The following is a 23,831-nucleotide window of genomic DNA, read 5'->3' as shown; positions in this document are numbered from 1 at the left end:
TTGTATTATGAATGTAAGCCTTATGCGGAGTTATAAAGTAATAAATTATAAATGACTACAAGGTTTACTACACTGTTAACTTCCCAAATAATCATAAAGGAATTTAAACTTTTTAACAACCTTCAATTATTGGGAGAACCTATATTATTAAGTCTCTTTTAAAAAAAGTTAGGCCAACCTATTAAAAAGTTTTCTGCCTTAAAAAATTAAGAAAAATCACAAATTATTTTGCTCACCAGCTTAGTTTTTATCATTTTAAAGAGGTGTAGTGTAAAGAGTTGCACAAGGCTATACCGCTTCCTTGGTCATTACAAATTATTTAGCTTTTTTGTGCACTAAACAGATAATATGTAAAAATAATGATTTATAATCTTTAAAATTTGTAGAATGTTTCATCCTTAATTATTACGTAATAATCTGAAAGGGGTGGATAATGACAGCGATTATATATGTATCGGCGAGGCAAGGGTAAATATTACCCAAAACTGACAACACTATGTTTATTATAGGTGCCTATTAAATTTTTTTAAAGAAAAAATCAGGGATAAGATGAGTAAAGAGTTGCAAAAAGTAAGTTAATAACTCAATAAAAAGCACTCAAATATCGCCAGAATACGCTGTAAAACTTTTCAATAAGACTAAAGCTTATTTTTCTAAAAATTCTATTTCTGTTAATAATAATTTTTGTTGATGCTAAATGTGCGTTTTACTCAAAGACTTTATGCAGTGCATATTTGTTAGATATATTTTTACGGGTTAAAAATATCGTTGAAAAAATTTGTGCAAGTCAGTGCCTGTAAAAAAAAACTTGTAACCACGCACTCGCTCATATATACTCTATGAAGATAGAAAGTACCAACAACTTAAATTTAAAAGGTAGAAGTATATATCTGGAAGTAAAAAATTAATAATAATTAAAAATAAAAAGGAATAATTACTGACAGATTAATGATACAGGTGCTCAACTAATAAACCGAGGAGTTAAGATAAGACAGTTAACCAAAACTTAAAAGCAAAGTTAAGTGCAGGACTTAGAACTGGGAGGACAACCACGGTAGTTTCAATGAAATAGACAAAACACTAGAAGTTAGGAACATAAATAACTACAAAAAGCTATTTTAACGATATTATTTGCTTGCAACGTCATTTAATTAGTTTGGAAGTAAACGTGACGAGTGACGATAAAAAAGATTGGATGTTTCATTAGGATGCAGTGCGCTAATACTCAAAAGCTTCATCTCTCAGGTGAAGCAATTAAATAAATAAAAAGTTTTTTTCTTTACCTCTTGTTATTAAGAGCTTTAGTTTAATCGAATGAACTGCCTGAATGGGCCTACAACTAAATACTAATAATCTACAATAAAGCCAAATCAATTATTGCAGAGCTTGAGATAAAGATAAGACAAAAATTATTTTAATTACAACTAAAAAGAAATTATCCCACAAACTACTTTTTTTTTAAGGAAAAATTGAGAAAAAGTCGGGGAGACAACTGTAGGACCGAAGGAAAAATTAATAATAAGGCTGTTACACACGAGCAACATGATAATTAATCATAAAATATGTATATTTTAGGGTAAATTCTATCTTCAAAAGGACGACAAGCTGCAACAGAAAAATCTGCTAAATGTATTTGCAATATTAATATCAATTCTGTCGTCATTTGTGAAATCTTCACGAGGACACTATTTTTCTAAGTTTATATTTAGTAAATTTTAACGTGTACAAGTTTTCTTATGTGGATGTGGCATATCTGCATTTTAAACACCTACAGCTTTAATCTTTAATTATGTTTTTGAGCCTCTAGCTTCTCTCGCATAGCAGAAGATCCATGTTTTTATGCAGTTTTGGCTTTAAAGAAGTTCTTTATGCAATAGTCTAACTGCTTAGCTTTAATACCGTAGTACAGCACATCAATATTCTTTAAACTTTGAGTCCTTCCTGTATTTGAGTCGCTAAACAATCTTTTTGTAATTGTATTACATATTTATCCCTAGGTCTGTAGGAAAAGTGGAAATCTTGACGCAAAAAGAATTATTTAAATAATATTAACTTAAACTGCTTGTTATAATCAATCAGATCAAGACTTTAAAGAACCGACATAGAAATCATTAAATTATTAAAGTTAGACTAAGATCAGTTAGCCCGCTAAAGTTTACTCTAGACCGATATTTTATTGCTCAAATTAAAAAAATCTGATAGGGAGGAGTTACAACAAAACCATAAGAATGTTATTTGATAATTTAACAAACAGCCTTTTCTTTAGATGTGGAATTTGAAATTTTGCAAGGGTTATAAAATGTATATGAACTTAAATAAAATATCTAAAAGAAGCTATATTGAAGCTTTTAAAGAAGTAAGACTGACGAAAAAACTAAACTAAAATAATTCATATATATGCCTTTTAGAATTTGCGATTAATTAGATTTAATAGTTTATTCTTTCCCCTTAGGATATAGCGTGAATAATAAAATTTGTTGGAATGTAACTCTTGAAAGCTCTACAGGGACTTTAAGATGTTATTACTATAAACGCAAGCAATCAATGAATTGACTCAAAAGATTTTACATGTGAATGAGAAGGCTGCTACCTCAAAAATTCTTTGTATAATTTAATAAAGGCATTTCTATCAATTTTCCAGGCTCTTCATATATTTGAAAAGGATTTCACTATTTTCTTGAATAGCTATAAGTTCTAATTATTAAGCTCGAGGATGTAAACATCTAAGTTTTTGTATAGTATTATGTTAGGGAAGAAATTGTGTAAACAGGGGAAATAGTCAGTGAAATATATAGGGTGATATATAAATAGAATCTTTAAAATTGTTTAAAGAAGAATTTCTGTTTTATTTGTTTTATAAGCAATTTAATATTGTTCTCCGAAGACCCCATTATCACTTGTACAGTTATTCAATCTTATTTTAGATAACTTAATATTAGAATTTTCGGTATCTGCTGTAATTTCTTTAGTGGAGTACTGAATATAATTACTTAAATATAAAGTGACTCCTGGACACCAACTTTCTGCAGTTTGGTGTTCAGACGAACAGCTTTTTAATAGTATATTATTATATTCCCTTAAAAACAGAATTTCGTTTAAACTACATTCACATTCTTTACTCGTTGAAAAAGATCTGCAATGTAACACATCGGTTATATCTGTCAAGCAAGAGGCAGTCTGCGCAGCTGCATCCATTACTGCTTGGATATATCGTCCTGTAAAATTAATATTAACATACCTTTGATACATGATAAATATAATTGGGTCTTCTTTTTATAAAATATTTGTAAAGGACCTTTATAGGGTGATGCATTTACTTTCCAACATACAGCGCTGTTTAGGGGTATATCATAATCAAGCAATTTTTCCTTCAATGACTCATTTTCAATCCCATTAACTAAGATAAAGTTTAATTAAATGATAATAGGTGCAAATTTATTTTTAAAAATTATAACGTAATTAACAATTTTTATTACTTTTTTAATTATTAAAAAAACAACAACCTTTATTTAATTTTCACTTTTATTCTAACTAAACTGAGTATTAGTATCAAAAACATAACTTACCATAAAATTAGACCATATATTATCTAAAAATAAGTTTAAAATTTTTCAGTTCCTTATTCATAAAAAAGAATAACTAAATAGTTAACTATATATGTTCGTGTTAATAACTTTGATTTATACTATACTTTAGTGGTGATGATATTAATAAAAATAAATGTAAGCAAAATTTTTTTAGCTACCGGATGTTAGTCTGTAGCCTCCAAAATTTTCTCTATTAACTGCCAACTTTGAACACTGCTGAAGGCTAGAGAATCCATAACAAGTTTCAGTACCTTCATTTGGGGCTACAGACACGCAAATTAAGTTCGACCTATTTTATAATAGAAAAATTATTAAAATTTCGTTATCAGAGCTGGTTAAGTTATAGAGATATTTATTAATACTTTTTCCGAACTAATAATAAAAATGTAAAATAATGTATTATATTTATGGTTTCAAATTATTACATTATGTAATTTTTAGTTTATACAATTAAATTAATGTTTTTAAAAAAAAAGTCAAAACTTAAGGGAATTACGATATCATGTAACCTTCTGGTAGTAGAGAGGGAGTAATAAAAACCATCAATTTCGGCACAAAACTTGCGGGAATGGGTACACCTATTTCCCTTACAACTTTTTAAATAGTTATTACTCTTAGTTGGTGCAAAATAATGATTGTCCCTAGTGGCATCTACACATAATATAATTAGAAATAACTCGAGAAAAGTAAAAGACTTTGAAAACATCATTAGGAAGCGGGATACGCTACAAAAGTAATTTAGCCTTTATGTACTTTTCCTCTAAAACTTCTTAAAGACTTTTTAAAATTTTATTATACCACTACTTTATTAAATTATTAAGTTTTATTGGCTACTCCACTTTGTTTATTGAAGACAAAAAAACAACTTATTTGTAGGCCAATAAAATTGAGTATTTATTGTCCACAAAAATCTTGATAAATATATCTGGTTAATGATTAGTAATTTTTAAAAATTAGCTTTTATTAACGTATTGTACTTCTCGTTTTGATTTTTTTAAAAAAAAAATTTTTTAATCCTGAGGACTAATACATATAAATTAGGTTAAATTTTCAAGTCAGCCAGGGTGGAAAACCTACTTTTTGACCTTATGAAGAGATTGATATTGTCGTGAAAATTGTCTAATAAACTTATTTTTAATGTTGCGTGATATAAACCTCTTCTTGATCTAATAGTTTTAGTATATCATATAATGACTACAATAAAAAAAACTTTTTATGTTATTTACAAAAGCAATTATTAATAAAAATAACATTGTACCAACTTGGCATAACAAATCGTGGAACTGACCCATTACCCGGTTAAAAAAAATTAATACCTGTTTAATAAACGCATTACTTAGGCAGTAGTTTTTATTTGATAACAAGTCTACGTTAAATGTAGTAAACATTAACAAATATTTCTCCAAGATTTCTTAAAATACCCCATTTGTTGCCTAATTAGTTGATCATTTTTTTCTAGATAAAAAATTAGTATTCAGCATTCTACTTATGTAATGCTCCTCTGCTGGTATTTTCTTTATATTAGCCACACCTCATTCTACGAGACCGATAACCTTGCCTAGAGTTGTGATCGTAAAGAGCTGTAAGTGATGAGGCAGTGTCTTGCAAAGGAATCTTCGTCGAAGATTTAAGAATAGCGAATGAGCTGGAAGACCTTGACCACCAAATAATCTCCTCTCGATATTAATTTAATATTTTATTTTTTTGTCTATAAAGCTTATTTGCGTTAAATAAACAATAAATCTATTTTTAATTGCTAGTGCTCTTATTTAATTTTCCTTACTAAGTTTTATTTTTTATTAGTAAACTACCAGACTTTACTTACCTAATTAGAGAAAAAGCATCTCTTAAACAAAGTGTACGTAGGAGATTTTGGAGAAAGTAATTCTTTGTTACTGATCATTTCGTGGATGACCAGGAACGTCCAATAGTGATTCACGTTTAGAAAGCTAAGATTATACATAAAGGTAATTAGGTAAGTTAAGCTAATTACATTTAATTTTTTGAAGTGATGAATGAAGAGATTTATCCTAGACATACCCTTAGGATCTTTGCTAAGAAAACTGGGGTAGTAACTTCTCATTTTTTGCCAGGTTTTATAGTCCAGAGAAGCCCGTCAGTTAATTTAGTGGGTTTCTTTTGCTGGATAAAGAAATTATAACCCTTTTTTATAAAAATTAGTTGTTATTCAAGGAAAGCATACGATTTCGTAAATAATACAATCCAATATAATTTAACGGTTAATTCTGCGGTAAAAAATCGAATCTCACGCTAAAATACAATTTAACTCGAATTTAGTCCATTCCGTTTACATATAGGAGAAACTCATCCTAAGGCAAGAAGTAAAACTATTGCTATAACCTTGACTTTTTAAGAAAGAAATAACAGTTCTAGTGTCTTGTTACCCTATCTACTTGTGAAACTACCAAGAAAGACTCATGCTTACTTAAAAAATATAATTTTTTAATATTTCACTAAGGAAACTTAAAGGTTTACAGTTATAATTTATAGTTATATAGTGTATTTACCAAATTTTTAACAAAACAAAAAGGTTATTAAATATATCAAGCCGTTGAATCTTATAGCGATTTATAATGGCGCCAATAATATCAAGGGCTTCATTCTTTTTCGAAGAATCCAAGAGATAAAAAAATGATTCTTAATTTTATTATATGTCAGAAAGCTTTTTATTATCTATATATAACATATATGGGCACCCTATGACCAACAATATCTATTTTTAACCAATTTAAGATAGTCTTCATAATAAATTTTCAAGTTGCTATACTACAGAACTCACCACAGTGTACCCTTTGGTCCGTGTTCTCTAAGTGGGCTTTTTAATCCACACATAACATAGAAACGTTTCAAAAACTTTTTTAGACCGTGCCCTAATCACTTATTTTTATTTTTTTATGCACCCATTCCGAGAGAAAAAAAGGACTTAGCTAAGGAAAATTTGGAAAAAGAAGAAATTTATATTACGTAAATAATGCTTAACCGCATGGTCTGTACGAAAGTTTTATAACCGTAATATACTACAAAAATATGGGCTAGCAGAGAGATCTCACAATAAAGGGTTGTTTTAGATTAAAATTTTTGCTAGATTTTTCGCTCTTTGTTTATGTATGTTTCTTTTCTTATATGCAGATTCTAACTCCTCTTTCGCTTAGTTCTTTCGTTCAAACTAAAGTGTCTCTAACTAACTATTAGAAAAAAAGGGTAAAGTGAACTACAAATCTTTGCCTAGTCATTCAACAGGTTATATAAGTAAAGCCATCATACAGGATCGAGAGATGTCGTAGTAGTTCAGCGGTTAAGAGCATTAAGTCGCAAACTCAAGGCCGTTAGTTCGAATCCCACCGGCGCGACTCTCTCTTACGGCTTTGATGGTCGTCTATTTAACCTTACCCTCAAAAATTAGAATGCGATATTACATGTGCAGTTTACTAATTTCAGCAAATAGGGTCGCTCAAGTATATTAAATGCAAAATGTTCACACATTTTAGCCGACCTTAATGTGTTTAAGCATAAATGCATACTCAAGATGCAATCCAAGTTTTTTCGTAATCTAGTTAGAAGTTTTCATCTTACTACAGTAATAAGGAAGTTACTCTATAATATTAAAAGTGAGTACCAGTATAATCTAACAATGATGTAAATGGATAGTATAAATTATTAATGGGTTACAGCTTAATTTTTTATATCTGTGATCAAAAATAAGTAGCCTAGCATTTGAGACAAAGTTTATTTAGTTATTTAGGTATTAAGCTTCAGTTTTTCAATGTGCCCTTTTTTTAAGTTCTTTATTACGTTTTTGTGTTAGTTAAGGTAATGTCAAAGTTATAATTTCCTTCTTAGCCTCATAAAAAAGAAAGTTTAATTCCTTTTAACTTGGGTTTTAAATAACTAAGACCTAACAAAAAATATATAATTTTGAAAACATAGCTTAGAGTTATAATTAAACATTTTGAACGGATTTTTAGTGTTGCCTGGAACATGGGCTTCGCACTATTATTTAAAAATGCTGCCCTATTGGTTTACAAAAATTGATATGCAAATTACTCTTGTTTCCGGCTGTATCTATTAGAGAGTAAAAGGTGTTTAAAAAATCTGAAGGGTTCAATGCTATACTATAATTTAACAAATGTTCAAATAATCTAATAAGATAATAACCAGTTACCTGAAAAGGATAACGCTGGTTAAAGCTTGCAAAACCTGAATGTAGGGTAGCTTTGCAGCTTAAATGGAAATAAATACTCGGGCTAAGAACTTGCTAGAGGATACGGTTGCATATAATTTGAGTTAATTGGTGTTTAAGCTTGTTTAACGGATTATAAGTGGTCTTTAAGGAGCAGACTTTATTCAACTCCTTTGCCCATAGATAATACTCATCGTTTATCATAATTTTTTCGTAATGTTAACTAAGATGCACAAATTCAAATTTTTAGTTCGCTGCTTAAGTTGAATTAATTTTAATTCTTGTTATGTCATACCGATGCTTTATAATTGTCAAAAAATTTAGGTAATATGTTATACTGTTGACCATATTTTAACCGTTTAATGAGGACCCACTTTTAACAAAAATGTTGTCTCTAGGTATTTAGGCAGGTAAAATTGTTAACTGTAAGGCCTCTTATTGTCTGATTCTAACCAAAAAAAAAGCACTAATAATAAAATTTACTAAACGTCTAAACTAGGGTCTTGGAAGCTTATAACAAAAAAATATTTTTTATTAATAAAATATTCATGTAAAATTTGTTAACAGGAAATTAGTATTTGAAGATTTAGAGCCAAATTTCAGAATCATTAGTAAGTTTGGAAATACAAAAATAAATTGATTTCATCTTAAAAGCACTAATATATACCTTTTCCTTCTCAGGTAAAAGTTTGGAGCTATTTAAAAAAATATAACGTTATCCGTAAATTATAAGTAAACTCATTAGTTCAATAAAATCCTTTTAGATATCCATTCATGAACTTAAAGAGATAACATTGTAGCATATGAGCACAAAGTAACATCTACTATGGTTTTAAACAACCTCTGAGCTTTAGTTAAACCCTTCGAGTCTATATTCGGTCCACTTTGGTACAACATTAAATTGGGCAGCCACTATAAATGGGGAATAGATTTTGATGTTCTCCGTTGCCCTCTTCGTTTGCTTTCTCTACGTTCTTGCGCAATTGGGACAGCTCCTTGTACTGACTAGTATATCAAATTAAAGGTAAAATATATTTAAGGATATATGTAGTGTCATTTCGTTCGAATGTATTTATTCGATGTTAAAATTATTATTCTCATCCATTTTTTCATAATTCAACCTCTATACAAAAAATTAATGTGGACTTAATTCATTACCTTTTTGATCAACTATTTTTAACATATTTGTAATATTTTATGCGTCAACCTTAGATGTTTTTACTTTTTACTACAAGATTTATTGATTTATTATCATCTTATGTGTATTGACTTTATAGTAATAAATTATGAAAAATAATTTTCCATCTTCCTGGTTTTTGGCTGGAAACTCATAATGTAAATTAATTATAAAAGATGTAGCAAAGTCACTTTATTTAAGAACTAACGGTATAAATAAGCTCCCTAGAAGAGTTCCACAAAACTTTTAGTGTGGACTTGCGAGTAAAGAGGGCTAAAAGAAAAATTTTATTCGCGTGGCGCGATGGATTGGTGCAAAAACTGATGTTCCTTCTACCACAAGAATGGATTATAATATGGTTTAATTGTATCACAAATTTAAGAGCTTTAACAATAGTTAAAAAAGTCTACGATGTAATGAATTGTTTTTTATCGGCAATTTAAAAGACTTAGGCTAACTTGAATTCACTTTATGGCATATACATACCTATACATTAGCCTTAGAAGTAATTTCATTATGTTATTTAAGCTAAAATAATTTTGTGCCTTAAAAAAATGTTATAGTTTATAGTAGGCATTTTGAAATAGTTTAATTTTCTGGCGTTGCATGCTCACTTTTGCTTCGCAAGCAAACCACGACCAGTAAAAAAAAAGGAGCACTACTAAGGCCATAAGCACTCAAAGTTAACCCCCCCCCATCCCAACTTGTGTGGTTTGTCATTTTTTTGTAACTCGGTCATTTAGTGCTGCAGCTAATTGTTGGCATGATGTTCTTGGTCTTTTTTGTTTGGAATAATAAAATAGCTTTTCGAAATGGTTTATATATGTCTTTTGACTTCTTTCCAATGATGGTTTCCAGGCACCGTAAGCCTTTTATCTAAACATATTTTGACTTTTCCCTTTCATTATTACGTTTGCTTCGGCCTTTAAATTTTTTCATTGAAGGTCTGCTTAGCTTTGAAACTTTGTTTTTGGAGTTCACTTTGGGCTCTTTGGGCTATGAGCGATAACGAGTTTTTTGATTCTTCTCAAGTCCGTCTTATTGCCTTATATTGTATTTTTCCCTAGTAATTGCCTTTGTTCTTTATAGTTCACTGTTCTCTGGACTTCCGATCCTCTAATTCATTCCGGAAATTTAACTTATTATGAAGGTTTCGGAACCTTTTTAAAGGCCCCCTTTGCTAGAGTGCAAGAAAGAAATTTTGATAGCTGTACAACCCGGAAAAATTTCTTATCTTTACAAGAAGCTTCGGAAGCATCGTCACATTCTTCTCCCATTTTGAAGTATTCCCATTTTTATAAACAGCCGGAAAACTTTATAAAAAGCTACCATGTGGGGAACTTTTATAAGCTTTGCGACTTAGATAGCGGACACAGGTGTTTTTTATTACTGTACACTTATTTTTTTTAGTTAAGGTATTATTTGTTTTCTTTAGGCCTTTATGTGTTGCTGAAATCCAAGCTTTATGGCGAGGGCCACACTTACCTTCATATACACTTTTCAAGCCTGTCGAGAAAGGCAACAGATATTTTGCAAGGTATACTGGGTATTGCTAAGTATATATAAAGTACATATCGTTGTTTGGCAGATCTTCAAGGATAAACTCAAAAGCTGCAGAAAAAATTGTTTGTTCAAAGTGCTTGCGAGGCATTTTATTACTAATTTATAAAGTAAAACACACCTTCTTACCTTTGTAATATTTTAGGGGATAAAGAAGATGAAATTATTCTTTGCGATTTATGTGATACAGGCACCCACACATTCTGCTTGTGTCCTCCTCTACTCTCTGTATTTTTGTTGGCTATTTTTTTTACCGCCTTAAATACGCTGTAACGAAAGGTGCCCAGAGGCGAGTGGTTTTGCGAAGTATGCATGGAGCTTAATAGTGACTCCCCTTCTATCCCGCTTACTGAGGAGAGCTGTATTAGTGAGTCCAACAAAGATAACTTTGACAACCCTCTTCACGTCTCTAATGAGAACGAAACAAAATATGATAATGGCAACAGTAATAACAACTACAGTCTGCTCGCAGAGACAACCACAATATCAAACAGTAGCCGTTGCGATCTGGACCCTGTCGAGCCCCTTCCGTTGACCAGTACGGCTCGGAAATTTGAGAAATACGTTCTCCTACGGTTATACTATAGACCAGAAGACACCCCATCTGGCCGGAAAAGTCATCATCATAAGGTATTTGTCAAGGTTAAAGCCGTTAAGCGCGGTATTGACCCAATTGTTACTTAGAAAGAACTACTCTCTTCATGGAGGCAGTGCGTTCGTCCTGTACACGTTTTTCTGAGGATGGAACACGAAGCGCTACTACAATTGCGGGCTGCTCTACCCGATATAAGACCCCAAGAATACTATCTTTTATCAGGTGCCTTTATTTTAATTTTTATTATATCGAGTATTATTTTTTATGACATAATAGGACGGATTATCGTTATGTCTTTTAGCCAGTTTAATCGTTACAGTAGGGTGTGGAGTATAATTAAAAGGGATTCGGGCTTTCATGTAAATAGCGTTACGGAGCATAATAATTTAAAACGTTCCTTTGTAGGAACCTGCAATGAGTACAAGCACTTTAAAAGATTCTCTGTTGGAACTGATGACTTGTTAAAAGAGAAACACTTCGAAAGAGATGTTAAAAATGACGTTGACGTCATTAGTAAAAAGTATAGTAGAGAGGACAGCGAAAACGTATTGCTTTCCTTTGAGGAAGGTTGCAGTGTTTTCTTTACGAGAGAGGGGTTTCGAGATATAGTCGCTGAACTATGGGACGCACAGTACGCTCAGCGCCACGCAAAACTGAAAGCCTTATAATTTTGCAATGTTATCGTTAAACTATGTATTATTAAAGGCATTAAGCACTCTGAGCTTTCAGACCCGTTTACCCAAAGAACTGCGCAGAGCACTTTTAAAAGCTCTTTAGCCTTTAAGCAGTATCTCACTACGAATAAAGTTGTTTTTACTGGTTCTCTGTACGGTGTGTGAGTTTTCTACTATATAGCAAATACTCATTTCTTGCATAATCTAAGTCTTTTGTTAGTATATTCCTTTTTGTAATAATTATTGTAATCCTTATTTAAGTTTAAAAGAATATTTTTTCACTTTAAAAGAGTTTTAGTAGAAAAACATTGAAAAATAAGCTTTTCGACTATTTCCATTTTTTATTTTATATCTTGTCTAAACAGCTTAGCAACTTCAAAGTTTTTTGACTTGATGGTTAGGTTTTAACTCTTTTTTATGTCTTCTACTAAAATATAATATAGTAATGTATTTATTAGTGTACGGGCATTTTTTACTTAAATGCGTTATAGTACTCAGAATCGTTATATGGCGGCGTTAGACCGTCTTTGTTTTTAGCTACCTTGGCTTTTTATTTTTTATATAAATTTTTATTTGTCTCTTTTGAAGTGTTGTAAGCTCATATTCTTTTCTTCGCTGAAACTTACCCCCTTCATATACTTAATAATAATTTTACGATATTTAGTACTTTGACCGTTATTCGCTCTAGGCATTGACACTAAGTTTTTGACATTTTCCTGAATATTTATAAATTATAATTACTATCTTTATCTTTGTAATATCTAGGTGTTTTTAAAAAGCTATATAGAGTCAAAGCTCGAATTTAAAGTTGTTCGAAAGTTAATATAGTCTAATTTCTGGCAGCTAGTGTTTTGTTAACATAGCAACTTAATTGAATACGGTTGTGCTTAACTAATACTATTTAGCATCTCGCGTCGTCTTGGCTTTGCGGTTGCCAAAGGATAACATAGGTATTAATCACTTGACTTTTTGGAGGGTATTTTGTTTGAGTTTACAAATAGGTTTCAAACAACTACTGACTAAAGAAGTCAGCACTGCCGTCTATACTTTGCAGATTTATTTTTTTTTACTTTAGAACATTTTAACATAATATATAAATTTATGAGGTATAATAATGACCACTCAATCTTCAAAAGTTAAAAGTATATGAAAGCACGTTGCTATGGTTAGTTGAGGACTTTGAAATAAAAGTTTTATAATTACCTAATGCAATTTCAATGGCTTAAGCAAGGCAGTTATTCATTTAAAAGCTCGATTTCTTTGCCAGTTCGTTCTTTTTTTATTATTTTTCAAATTTATTTACCATAAAGCCATAAGTAATTTTCATTGAAAACACGCTCGAAGTTGTAATTTATCTGCACTCAACCATAATAGTACTACAGACCTGCGGTTACTGAAGAAGTCTTAATTTTAAACTTTTTATTTAGGTACTAATAACTTGTATATCAATATGGACACGAAGCATTTAATTTATAATTCGTGAACTCCCAATTTAACTGACAATATTATAAATTTATTGATAAGTTGCGCAGTTACAGTTTCAAATGTAATATAAGAAAAAAAAATTATTAGCGTACTTATTTAAAAAGTTTACTTTAATATTAATTTTACGACATGATAAGTGTTGGGCAGTTCAGTATTATAACGCGCCTACCATTGTGTAACTTGAACTTTAGAAGATTTTTGTTTCATATACTGTACACTTTCTTAAAATCAATAGTATGTAAACCTTTACAAGGAAATTTAAGGTTTTGATGTACTTTAAGATATTAATAATAATCGCGTACTATATGCATATATGAGTAATAAAGTATTACGCACGTTATACATGATAAATTTTAAAATTCGATATAAATGAAAATGCCTGCATGAATAAATTTAGTTCCCTTGCATTGAGTAAAATAAGGTATGGAAGCTATTTAAGGGATATTATGTACCAAACGCAGAAAACACGTACAGTTAAATTTTTGTCTCAGTAAAAAATAATCCTAAAAAAACAGCTGAAACTGAACTTTTTTTTCTTTTGTTTTAAAGAAAAGCTTTAACCTTAGTTATAATTGACTTCGCAGGGTGCTTCTTTGGTCAAGTAGATATAATTTTTATAATTTTAGTTTCTAACAGTTGTGAAATAGTCGTAAACCTTGCTCAAGCCAAACCTTTATTAAAATTACTATTTACTTTGTGCTTATCGTTGACCCCTGTATTATGTTTTTAAAACTATTTCCTTATAAATATCCAAGTCCCCTACCTTATATTTTATAACTTTATTTTCTTGTAATCATTTCATGTTAACTACATGATGCCATCGAAGACAAAGAGTAAAGATGCAAAACATGATATTTATTACAACAATATACGTGGTACGGCCCATAAATTCGCAGCCTAGGATGTTAGAAACACATTATTCCAAAATTTTTTATTGTTATTCAATATAGTATTCTTGCCTTTCAACAATTGTTATATCGGTAAATAAACTATTTTAAATTTCCATAAAAATAGTCTAAAGTTTTGTCTTCACAATGTGCATGAACGGCCGTCGTCGTCATATCTCCTCCCCCTTAAGCCCGATTACAGTTTTGTAAAGAGAAAATAGTTGCTGGAGACAAGATTAAATGTAAGGCGGATGAAATTAATTTTAATAATAAAATAACTTAGATTAATAATGTTAGACTTAATGACTATACTATTAAAATTTGAAATATATATGTATTTGATTCGTAAAAAATAGGGTTAGGGTTAGTCACTCGCGAACAAGAGCTTTAACAACTCTAGTGGTATGAACCAACGCATTGTTGGTAAAAGACACCACAACTCGACTATGCGCTCCACGCCATTTTCCTGGTAAAATCAAGAAGTTTAGGTAGTAAAATAGCGTATTACACCCCATCTGCGATGACTTTCCTCTTAAAAAAACCACCATTAAAATGCTCTTGATCCCAGAAGACTGGGGGCATTATTTTTTGTTGGTGGGGCCATTTTGCTTTTCATGGTGCCCCGACGCGTTACTCCATAGGTTCCCTTTTTCGACTGAGAAGCCTGGTATAGGACCATGATCTCTTCTCCAATAACAATGGACTCAACTACTGCTTTCTCACTATCGCGGTAAAGCTCGCAATACTGACGGCAGTGATCCACGCGTTGCCGTTTTCAAAGTGGAATGAGAAGTTTTTGGGCACCCATCTTGCGCTTGCCTTTGTCACATGTAAATGGTCGTGAAGAATTTTGTAGTATCTAAAAAAAATTCCAGCATTTTCTTTTAAATAGGAAAAAACCGGGAATTTATGGGCCATAACACATACAGCAGGTGACAACTTTTAACAAATTACTATTAAAGTTCACATAAATAAACTTTTAATAAAGTTAAGCACATACCTAAATATTCGGATCCCCAACTTTCAAAACTTAAATATTAAAATTTAGGAAGTACAATAGGAACGTTCTGTTCAAATAATTTGTACATACGCGATTTTTATAAAACACATAAGAAAACTTAAATTCTATAATGGATTGCTTAGTATATAAAAGTTATCTAGTTTACCGGCCTCAGTAGGATTTGTTTAAATAACTTCCTGTCAAGTTAAAAAATTATTTGTATTGTGCCTACTATAAATATAAAAAGGAAGTTATATGACAACTATAAGTACTTAATTAAATCTTTATATTTTTAAAAATTTACAAAAATTAAAAAAAAACGATCTCACTAACTCTCGTTTTAAAATACTAACCATTTTTTAACAGTTTTACCCTCATTTCCGCCTGTTTACTACCACTTTTTACAATATTACTATAATCCTGTGTTAAAAACTACAACTTTCTCTAAACAAAAGAAAAAAGATGAATATAGAAAAATAAGTTTATGAAGCAAGCTAGCAGAGGGCCCTTAGTTACAAGTAATTCCAACCGTAACTGAAGTAAAAAAAACATTTCATTTCAGTAAACTAAATAAATTTTACTTGCAAAAATAGTTAAAGGTAAGGTTCACGGCCCAAACACTTTGATAATCATATAAAGATACAAGGTAGTAAAACGAAAAGAAATAATTTTGTTTTGAAGCTCCTCCAGGTCTCTACTTGTGCGAAAGGGGGGTCAGGGGGTCCAAAGCGGGCTGTGCGCGTGTAAAACATTTAACTTCTGGAAATTTAGATTAAATTATATATAAACGTGACACAACCCAACACGCTCACATCTTTCAATCTTTTTCTACGGCGGAATGGTTTGCACTTTTTTTCCTTTATTTATTTTTACGTAGTAATAAGCCCGTTTAGTGTTTTTCTATGGTTTTTAAAAAGTAAAAAAATATTTTAACTGTACAAATGTGTTATTCTATTTATATTTTTTTTTGAAATTTTTTTATAATTAAGTAATTCTTTTTTGTTAATTCTTTTGTATAAAGCAGCAGTTTTTAACTTTTAGTTATTATTATTTTTATAAAATAAGACTTCTCGACCTTTGGTGACCGTTTATAACTCAAGAAAGGAAGTCTCCGGGACCATTTCACTTCCTACAGTTTTTAAGGCTCCTATTCGCCCTGATATTGTTACCTTTGTTTTCGCTTCTATGAATAAAAATCATCGTCAGCCTTATGCTGTGAGCAGTAAAGCTGGTCATCAGACGTCTGCAGAGTCATGGTGAGATAAGTTGGATTATATAAAGTAGTTTAATGTTTGTACGTTTACCTCTCAAAAAGTTGTTTATAAAAGGTTTTTAGGTGTTAAAATAAATGCTCTTTATTGCTCTTATAACATTATAGTAAATTTCTAACGATCACTGAGTTAGGGGAACCGGGAGGGCTGTTTCTCGTATTCCAAGGGTCCCAGGAGGCGGTACTCACCGGGCTGGTCAAGGGGCCTTTGGTAATATGTGTAGGGGAGGGCACATGTTTGCTCCTACTAAAGTTTGGAGGAAATGGCATCGAAAAATCAATCTGAAGCAAAGACGTTATGCGACTGTCTCTGCGCTGGCTGCCTCTTCTCTTCCCTCTCTTGTGATGGCTCGCGGTCATAAAATATCAAAAGTCGGGGAGATCCCTCTCGTAGTTCACGGCGAGGCTGAGTCAGTGAAGACCACGAAAGAGGCTGCTCTAATTTTGAAGCGTTTAGGAGCTTTTGACGACGTACTTCACGTAAAAGCGTCAAAACGACTCCGAGCTGGTAAAGGAAAACTGCGGAACCGACGTTTTCGACAACGACGCGGGCCGTTGGTGATCTACGCGAATGACAACGGCATCAGTCGTGCATTCAGAAACATTTCCGGTGTAGAACTTTGTTGCGTGACACGCTTGAACCTTCTTCAGTTGGCCCCTGGTGGTCACCTGGGCCGTTTTATTATTTGGACAGAACCGGCTTTTCAAATGCTTGATAAATTGTATGGCACCTTTACAAAACCGTCTTTGATGAAATCCGGCTTTAGTCTTCCGAAGCCTTTGATGCAAAATGCTGATCTCGCTAGAATTATCAACTCCGACGAGATACAGTCGGTTGTGAAACCTGTTAAAAACAACTCTAAACGCACTGGACAGAAGAAAAATCCACTGAGAAATTTCGCTGTTATGCTACGCTTAAATCCTTATGCCAAGATTTACAAAAGGCACGAGTCTTTGAAAAGATTAAAAGGTGTGCAGAAAAAGAAGACACCAAGCAAAGAAATCAAAAAAATAGGAAAAAAATTCTATCTTCGCGCAGTTTCCGAATAGTTTAACTTTGCTATTTAAAAGAATAAATTTGATGTTTAACCACTTCGCGGCGCTTTTATTTTTTGTTATTTGACTTGTTATACTTTTGGATAGTGTTTTATAATTCAAGAGCGCTTGGTTGGGAGTAAAGCGTCATCCTTTTTGTGAGCTGTTATAATTTATAATGAGCTGAGTCTCTTGTGTGTAAAATAAGTATTATAGTTTGTATGTAAAAGAGCTGCGGCGATCTGGTTTTCTATAGATTTTAACCTCCTACGAAAGTTAAATTTATGCGTAAGGAAATGATATTTCACGTTCTCTTACAAAAAATTAATTTTTGGAAAACTTAAAATATACGAGCTGTGGGTAATATTTTTAACCTAAGTTGAAATTTGAGCTACGTTAGCTTCTTAAAAACTTTTTAGATTATATTTACTTTATAAATAGATGCTCACTTTAAGGAGCGGGAAACTATTAGTTTAAAAAGCTGTTTTGACATGGTTTCTTTATTGAATCTCTTGTTTTTCTATCGAAAAAGGGGTATTGACATTTACTATGTTATAAAGGCTCCAACGAGATTTTAGGTGTTCGGTGCCTTATTATGTTACTAATTAATGGCAATATATCAATTCTAATATTTTTTAAATAACTGTTATAATTTTTTAACGGTATCGTATGTTGTAGGTAATAGGGAAGGTTTCAAGGCATTCAAAAAAGTTTGAAAATATGATGATAATTTTCTTTAAAACCCACTTTTATTAAAAGCAAAAAGAAATTAAAGGAAATTGACTAAAATTGCGCTGCGCAAGCCAACGTTGAACAGTTGGCACTATACATCAATATCTATATGAAAGTACAAGCTATAACTAACTTAAATATAACTTAATTGACTTTTTTTTATTAACATAGTACGACCCGTTAGCACTTATTTATTGTTTAGAAGAACTATTTTTCCTACTTATAGGTTTCCTAATCGAACACTTCGTACCTTTAAAAAGCTCTGACGGTCTGCGGTCGTACTGTATGAAACACTATCCTCCGAGCAGCACCCCCACGAGCCTCAGCAAGTGCTTACCAAAATTTATTAAGTACAACCCCCAAAGCGACTATAATAGTTATAGGGTATGAAACTTGTTAACAAGTTCTTCAAGTCTCAATGCTAAGATACTCCCTTTTGGGTTCTATGTCTACACAGTGAAGTGAAAAAGCGAAGCAATCCTTAACAATGTGTTCCGCTATTCTCCAATCTATGCACTTCCGGGAAAAACACTTTCCGCTGTGTACCAAAAAATTTCTTATAGCTATTAAACTTTAATTAGATAACTTTATTACCAGCTCATTTTAGGATTTTTACAGCCTATTACACATATTAAGCCACAATTTCATTAGAAATGAGCATTCAGGAAAACAAAAAGAGGAAGTAAACCAAGTTTATTAAAATAAAATAAAGAAGCAAAAAACTTTAGGTGGCAAAAGTTTTATTACTTTTTTTTCTTAGTTCCCACCTACGAAAAAAGACAAAAAGTAGAATGTGAATAAGAAAAACATTAAAATTTTAAAAATCATTAAATAAAGTATAAAGTTTTCAGAGTCAAACTTAATTGGATTAACCATGTTAACTTCGCCACTCAAAAATCTTTAAATAGAATTTTATTACCAATAATTCTTTTCTTATATCATAATAATCAGTTATATATTTACATTAAAGTTAAAAAAGCTTTACAGCATTAATAAAATAATTAAAAAATTTTCAATTATAAATAAAATAATAACAAAAAAATAGTTTTTTATACAGATTTATCGTTATCACGAAGAAACTTTAACACGGCTTCATGTCCTAATAAAGTACAAATAAATAAATAAAAAGTATGTCTAAATTAATAAAAAGAAAAAGTTTAATTATTATTATTATTGTAATAACCTTGTAAAACTACTTCGTTGGGAGGATACACAAGTTGGTTCTGACGAAGATCAAACAACTACAATATATAAAGCATACTCTCCTTTATATTTTTATACAAGACTTTATATAAATATATGAAAGTAAAGTTATTATTATTACATAATTATAGTTTACAATGAAACCTTAATACTTTTTTTACAAGTTAGTAAAAAGCAAAATAAAATAAACTTTAGAAAGTTTTTTATACTCCTAGAAGGTCATACATTTTATTTACTGTAGTAAAAAATTAAGGGACTTTACTATTTTTATTGTGTATTTATTAAAAATTGCATTAAAGTTTCTAAAAAGCTTTTTCCTTTAAAATATTTATATTTCAACAAAATATAGTAATAAAATTTTAAAATAATTAAAAATACTTATAATAAGCAATTATTATGTATTTATTTGTAGTATTAAGTACGATAAGCTCACTGCAGTAGTGGAGTTTGTTTGGGAGAGAAGTTAACTTATTATAAGATAAGTCCAATTTCTTCAACTTTACACAATGACCTGAAAAATAATGATGTGGGGAGTTATTATCACTAAAAATACGTACACGCCAAAAGAAATAATTGAAAAGTTAATTGTTAATGGTTCGCGCATTCAATATATCAATTAGTATAGTGAACGTACTCACGTGGATATTTAGACCTTCAGTATATTAGAAGCTCTTTACTATTTTTTACTCCCCTAAATAGTAAAGCTTTTCTTTATAATACGTACAATTCTCATCTAAGTTTACTTAAAACTCTAAAAGCGTCCCTCATAAAAAACTTTGCTGGTAAATTTGCTGTGAACCAGTTGTTGTTATTATTGGTTTAAAGTTCATTATTATCGCTGGTTACAACTCGGCAAAAACTTAATATTCAAAAGTCACTTTTTGTACTGAGTATACCAACAAGTAGATATAAAGAAATATGCATCGTGTTAATATTAAGAAGAAGAAAAGCTAAACAAAGTTCGGGCGTTATTTCCAAAAGCTCGTTTTTGCTTAGGTCAAGAGTCTTGAGATTTGCGAGTTGTCTGTAATAATAATAATAATAAGCGAAATAGTAGATGAAAAAGTAACAATAATAATAAGGAAGACCCAATTTCTTCGGGAATAACTTCCAGTGAATTTTGGCTCAAGTTTAGGCGTTCCAGATTAGTTAGCTTTGCTATGGATTCGTCCAGTTTAAATATTCCGTTGTCGCTTAAGTTCAGCTTAAAAAAATATTAATAAATAATATAAATATAAAAAATATATGTTAACATTATACTAAGTAAATATAATGAGAAGTAAAATATATATAATAGCAACTGAAAAAGTTGTTAAGCACAAATGCTATTATAGAGCCTTTAAAGTAACGAAAACATATACGGGGTGACCAATTAAATATAGGGGACAAACCTCTTCAAGATACTGAAGTTCGTAGAGATCATCAGGAATGACATTAATTTTATTAGAGCCTGAAAAATAATTATTATGATTGTTTTCTACTTTAGGAGTAACAAAGTTGGAGAAATTTGTATATATCCATTTACTAAGTTATAAAATTTTTAGTAGTTTTTTTTTTCTGTATTATTCTTATTTGATCAAAATTAAAGCCGAAAAATTACTGCCATAATTTTTAGCGTAAAATAGCGAACCCAGTAAACTTTTTAGTGAATACGAAAACTCCAATAATATGAAAGTAGAAACCAAGGTGCAATTTTCTCAACATAGTCAAGTCTCTGAAGGAATGTGCAGGGAAGTTGTGATGCGAAAAGTTATTGTTACTTGCGTATAAAATCTAAACACAAAAATTATTTTTTTCATAGTATTATTATTATTATGAAAGTTTTGCTATACTTCCAAGTGGGTCAGTTCTCTTAGCTCTTCAGGCAAAGTGGTCAGTTGGCACTTCGAGATGTACAGCTCTTTCAGACTAGTGGCTCTCGCAATTTCAGCTATAATAAAAGAAAATATATATAATAAATCAAAATTCTAATAACAAGGTTACGTCCAATATCTGAACAGGATGGATTGTTTCTGAAATCTGCAAGTTCAAGATGGGACCAATAACAAAAGGTTTCAGGAAACTCATCTGCCAATAAAATAAGCCGGAAACGAGAAAAAATGATGGGGATGGCCAACCTATTTTGGTATTTCGAAGATTGATGTCCTTTAAATTGATCCATTTTTTGGTTGTCTAACATTAAATTGGCAACCGTTAGTTTTTAGAAAGATATTTTGCATTTTATTAAAAGTTATGCAAAGAATAAACACAAATATGTTTAATATGTAGGGCACAAATAAAAATAGCTTCCAGCCTAGTGAAAATAAAGATATTTTCAATTACAAATAAAAAAAAAAGGGTTCAAGAAAAACAATAAAAATTTTACTTCAGGAAGTTCAGTAATTAGCGTATCACACGCACTGAATTTCTCGAGTTTCTCCCAACAACCAACTTCAGGGGGGAGATCCTGAAGCCGATTGGAGGACAAGTCCACTTCCACCAAAGACTTCATGGCTTTTTATGAAAAGTTTTATTATTATTATGATTTATAATTTTATAGATTAATGTTAGCAACCTGAAACCTCAGAAGGTATGCGAGGTAGTAAGTTATCTGAAAGGCTCAATAGCTATTATTATTATTATTATTACTACTATTACTACTACTATTATTATTATGATCAGTACTTCAAGCTTTTTCATCATCTTAATATCTTCTGTTAAAAGTTTTATTTTGTTTTTATCGGCCCGCAAAAAACGCAAGCAGGGAAGTGCGCAGATTGCTACAGGAATCAACCGAAAGTCGTTTCCTAAATCCATAAAATTAATAAACATTAAAATTATAAATGTTAATAATAAAACATTATTTTTATAAAGAAATATTTAAATTGACCAGTGATTTCTAAACTTTCGAGATTCTCGAGAGACCGAAAACTTTCGGGAATAGATCTGCGCATATATTAAAGTTGCTTTGGAGCAGCCGATAAAGACTATATAAAGTAAAACTCGTCGCTTAATTGGTTAAAAGAGAGATCCAAGAATTTTAAAGTTTTTAAACGGCCAATAGCGGAGTTGAGGGGCGCGCCCATGAATAAACGGTTGGAAGCTGAATTATTTAGGGAATTAATAAGTAAATCTAATATAAGATAATTAAAAAAGTTTTTAATTATATATAAACTCATAAAGGGAAATAAAAATAAGTAAAAAACTAAAATTAAAACAAGTGAAGAAACAAAAGTAACATACAACAATTTAATTCAAGTAAATTTTGAAGTTTTTCTATTTCATCTGGAAGAGAAGTGAGAGTGTTTTCTGATATATCAAGTTTTACAAGTCCCGCAAGTTCGCCTAATAATAATTTAAAAAATATAAATATGAATAATGTGGAAGTAAGTAACAATTTTTACATGTACAAAAATTTGGAATTTTAAAAAGAACTGCTAGCATAGTGACTACTTAGTATATACAAAATAATAAAAACATTAAAAACAAAATAAATGTCTTATATTAGTAAGTAAATAGAAAAAAAAGAGAAGTTTTCATAAATTGAATGAAAAGAGTTATTATATTTTGCATAAATTTATCTATTAAGCAAGTGTGTATTTATATCAAATATTTTCAAATTTTACTTTTCTATATTTATTTATATATAAATAGGTAAGGCAAAACGTTAATAGCGTGTAGTTAGATATATACAAAAGTCTATAAAAAAAATTAAAGAATCCATTACAAATTTTATAACTTCAATTTATAAAAAAATTTTTTATACCATCTGTTTAGAAACGAGGACTAAAAAATTAAAAATTTACCTAACCATATCAATAGTAACTAAAATAATAAACAAATTATTTTAAATTTAAAATTTAATAAAACTAGGAGCTGTTAAAGGAGTAAAGGGACAAAAGAAAAAAGCCGGAAGACTCACCAACTTCGGGAGGAAGAAGACTTATTGAATTTTTGTTTAACTTTAATTCAACACATCTTTTTAAATGTTTAATATCTTTGGGCACTGTCGTTATATCTTTAGAGCTTTAGAAAGAATATTTTATTAATACTGATGGAAAAGTAAAAAGGATTGTCAAGGAAGTAGGGATTGTTATCTACAATAAAGCTTGACGTCTTAAAAATTAAAGTTAGTACTTTGGATTTCAGTCTTAAATAAATAGAAGTGACTAATTCTTAGATGTCTCTGAGCCAAAATAAAGCCAGAGATTAGCATACTAATGTTAAATCTTTCATAATATTATATAAGTCATTTATTATAAAGACTACGCATACGTCAGTTCCACAATAGGCTCCTTTCTGTATTTTGAAAAAGCCGAGTTTCCCATTTGATTCTATACTTTTAAAAATTGCTAGTACGAAACTATGCAGCCCCTATCAACGTTTAGATTCCGTATACAAACAGCGGATACCAAAACCTGGTAAGAGCCACAAACTTATCGAATA

At 30.6% G+C, this 23,831-nt stretch overlaps 3 protein-coding genes and 2 long non-coding RNA genes across 5 annotated transcripts; 3 read left to right on the top strand and 2 right to left on the bottom strand.

Annotated features, from left to right (window-relative positions):
- Nucleotides 1-2,848: 2,848 nt before the first annotated feature.
- Nucleotides 2,849-4,319, bottom strand: LOC135145811 (uncharacterized). Its single transcript, XR_010283572.1, has 4 exons — nt 4,097-4,319; nt 3,746-3,876; nt 3,296-3,397; nt 2,849-3,215 (listed from the first exon to the last, which is right to left on the bottom strand). It is a non-coding gene; the product is annotated as an uncharacterized LOC135145811 (long non-coding RNA).
- Nucleotides 4,320-9,742: 5,423 nt separating this feature from the next.
- LOC135145779 (uncharacterized) lies at nt 9,743-10,251 on the top strand. The gene is made up of 3 exons (XR_010283563.1): nt 9,743-9,828; nt 9,910-9,996; nt 10,055-10,251. It is a non-coding gene; the product is annotated as an uncharacterized LOC135145779 (long non-coding RNA).
- Nucleotides 10,252-10,691: 440 nt separating this feature from the next.
- Nucleotides 10,692-11,822, top strand: LOC135145810 (uncharacterized). Its single transcript, XM_064077948.1, has 4 exons — nt 10,692-10,753; nt 10,805-11,155; nt 11,210-11,342; nt 11,397-11,822. Exons 2-4 carry the CDS (start codon nt 10,838-10,840, stop codon nt 11,786-11,788), a joined length of 843 nt encoding a protein of 280 aa, XP_063934018.1. The 5' UTR covers nt 10,692-10,753; nt 10,805-10,837; the 3' UTR covers nt 11,789-11,822.
- Nucleotides 11,823-16,001: 4,179 nt separating this feature from the next.
- Nucleotides 16,002-17,486, top strand: LOC135145781 (uncharacterized). Its single transcript, XM_064077919.1, has 3 exons — nt 16,002-16,007; nt 16,232-16,422; nt 16,571-17,486. Exons 1-3 carry the CDS (start codon nt 16,005-16,007, stop codon nt 17,484-17,486), a joined length of 1,110 nt encoding a protein of 369 aa, XP_063933989.1. The 5' UTR covers nt 16,002-16,004.
- A 1,447-nt stretch (nt 17,487-18,933) lies between these two features.
- Nucleotides 18,934-23,774, bottom strand: LOC135145803 (leucine-rich repeat protein lrrA-like). Its single transcript, XM_064077940.1, has 19 exons — nt 23,661-23,774; nt 23,308-23,411; nt 22,629-22,730; nt 22,389-22,488; nt 22,276-22,331; nt 22,071-22,192; nt 21,961-22,012; nt 21,772-21,899; nt 21,524-21,578; nt 21,390-21,473; nt 21,239-21,336; nt 21,089-21,179; nt 20,798-20,856; nt 20,495-20,610; nt 20,363-20,430; nt 19,829-19,917; nt 19,387-19,444; nt 19,259-19,302; nt 18,934-18,970 (listed from the first exon to the last, which is right to left on the bottom strand). Exons 1-19 carry the CDS (start codon nt 23,711-23,713, stop codon nt 18,947-18,949), a joined length of 1,503 nt encoding a protein of 500 aa, XP_063934010.1. The 5' UTR covers nt 23,714-23,774; the 3' UTR covers nt 18,934-18,946.
- Nucleotides 23,775-23,831: the final 57 nt, after the last annotated feature.

Source organism: Zophobas morio, unplaced genomic scaffold (assembly GCF_036711695.1).
Source record: "Zophobas morio isolate AGI-343-1 ecotype UQ-CSIRO unplaced genomic scaffold, CSIRO_AGI_Zmor_V1 ptg000183l, whole genome shotgun sequence".
Lineage (NCBI taxonomy): Eukaryota > Metazoa > Arthropoda > Insecta > Coleoptera > Tenebrionidae > Zophobas > Zophobas morio.
This window is presented reverse-complemented; position numbering and strand designations above follow the sequence as displayed.

Excerpts from the sequence above, each read along its gene's own strand:
- LOC135145810 (XM_064077948.1), top strand. The coding sequence starts at position 10,838 with ATGGAGCTTAATAGTGACTCCCCTTCTATCCCGCTTACTGAGGAGAGC. Across the intron at positions 11,156-11,209 it reads GGAAAAGTCATCATCATAAG|AAAGAACTACTCTCTTCATG; the intron begins GTATTTGTCAAG and ends ATTGTTACTTAG. Across the intron at positions 11,343-11,396 it reads AGAATACTATCTTTTATCAG|GACGGATTATCGTTATGTCT; the intron begins GTGCCTTTATTT and ends ATGACATAATAG.
- LOC135145781 (XM_064077919.1), top strand. Across the intron at positions 16,423-16,570 it reads CAGACGTCTGCAGAGTCATG|GGGAACCGGGAGGGCTGTTT; the intron begins GTGAGATAAGTT and ends TCACTGAGTTAG.
- LOC135145803 (XM_064077940.1), bottom strand. The coding sequence starts at position 23,713 with ATGGGAAACTCGGCTTTTTCAAAATACAGAAAGGAGCCTATTGTGGAA. Across the intron at positions 22,489-22,628 it reads TTTACTTGAATTAAATTGTT|CTTCCAACCGTTTATTCATG; the intron begins GTATGTTACTTT and ends TAAATAATTCAG. Across the intron at positions 20,857-21,088 it reads GTTGAGAAAATTGCACCTTG|GCTCTAATAAAATTAATGTC; the intron begins GTTTCTACTTTC and ends ATTATTTTTCAG.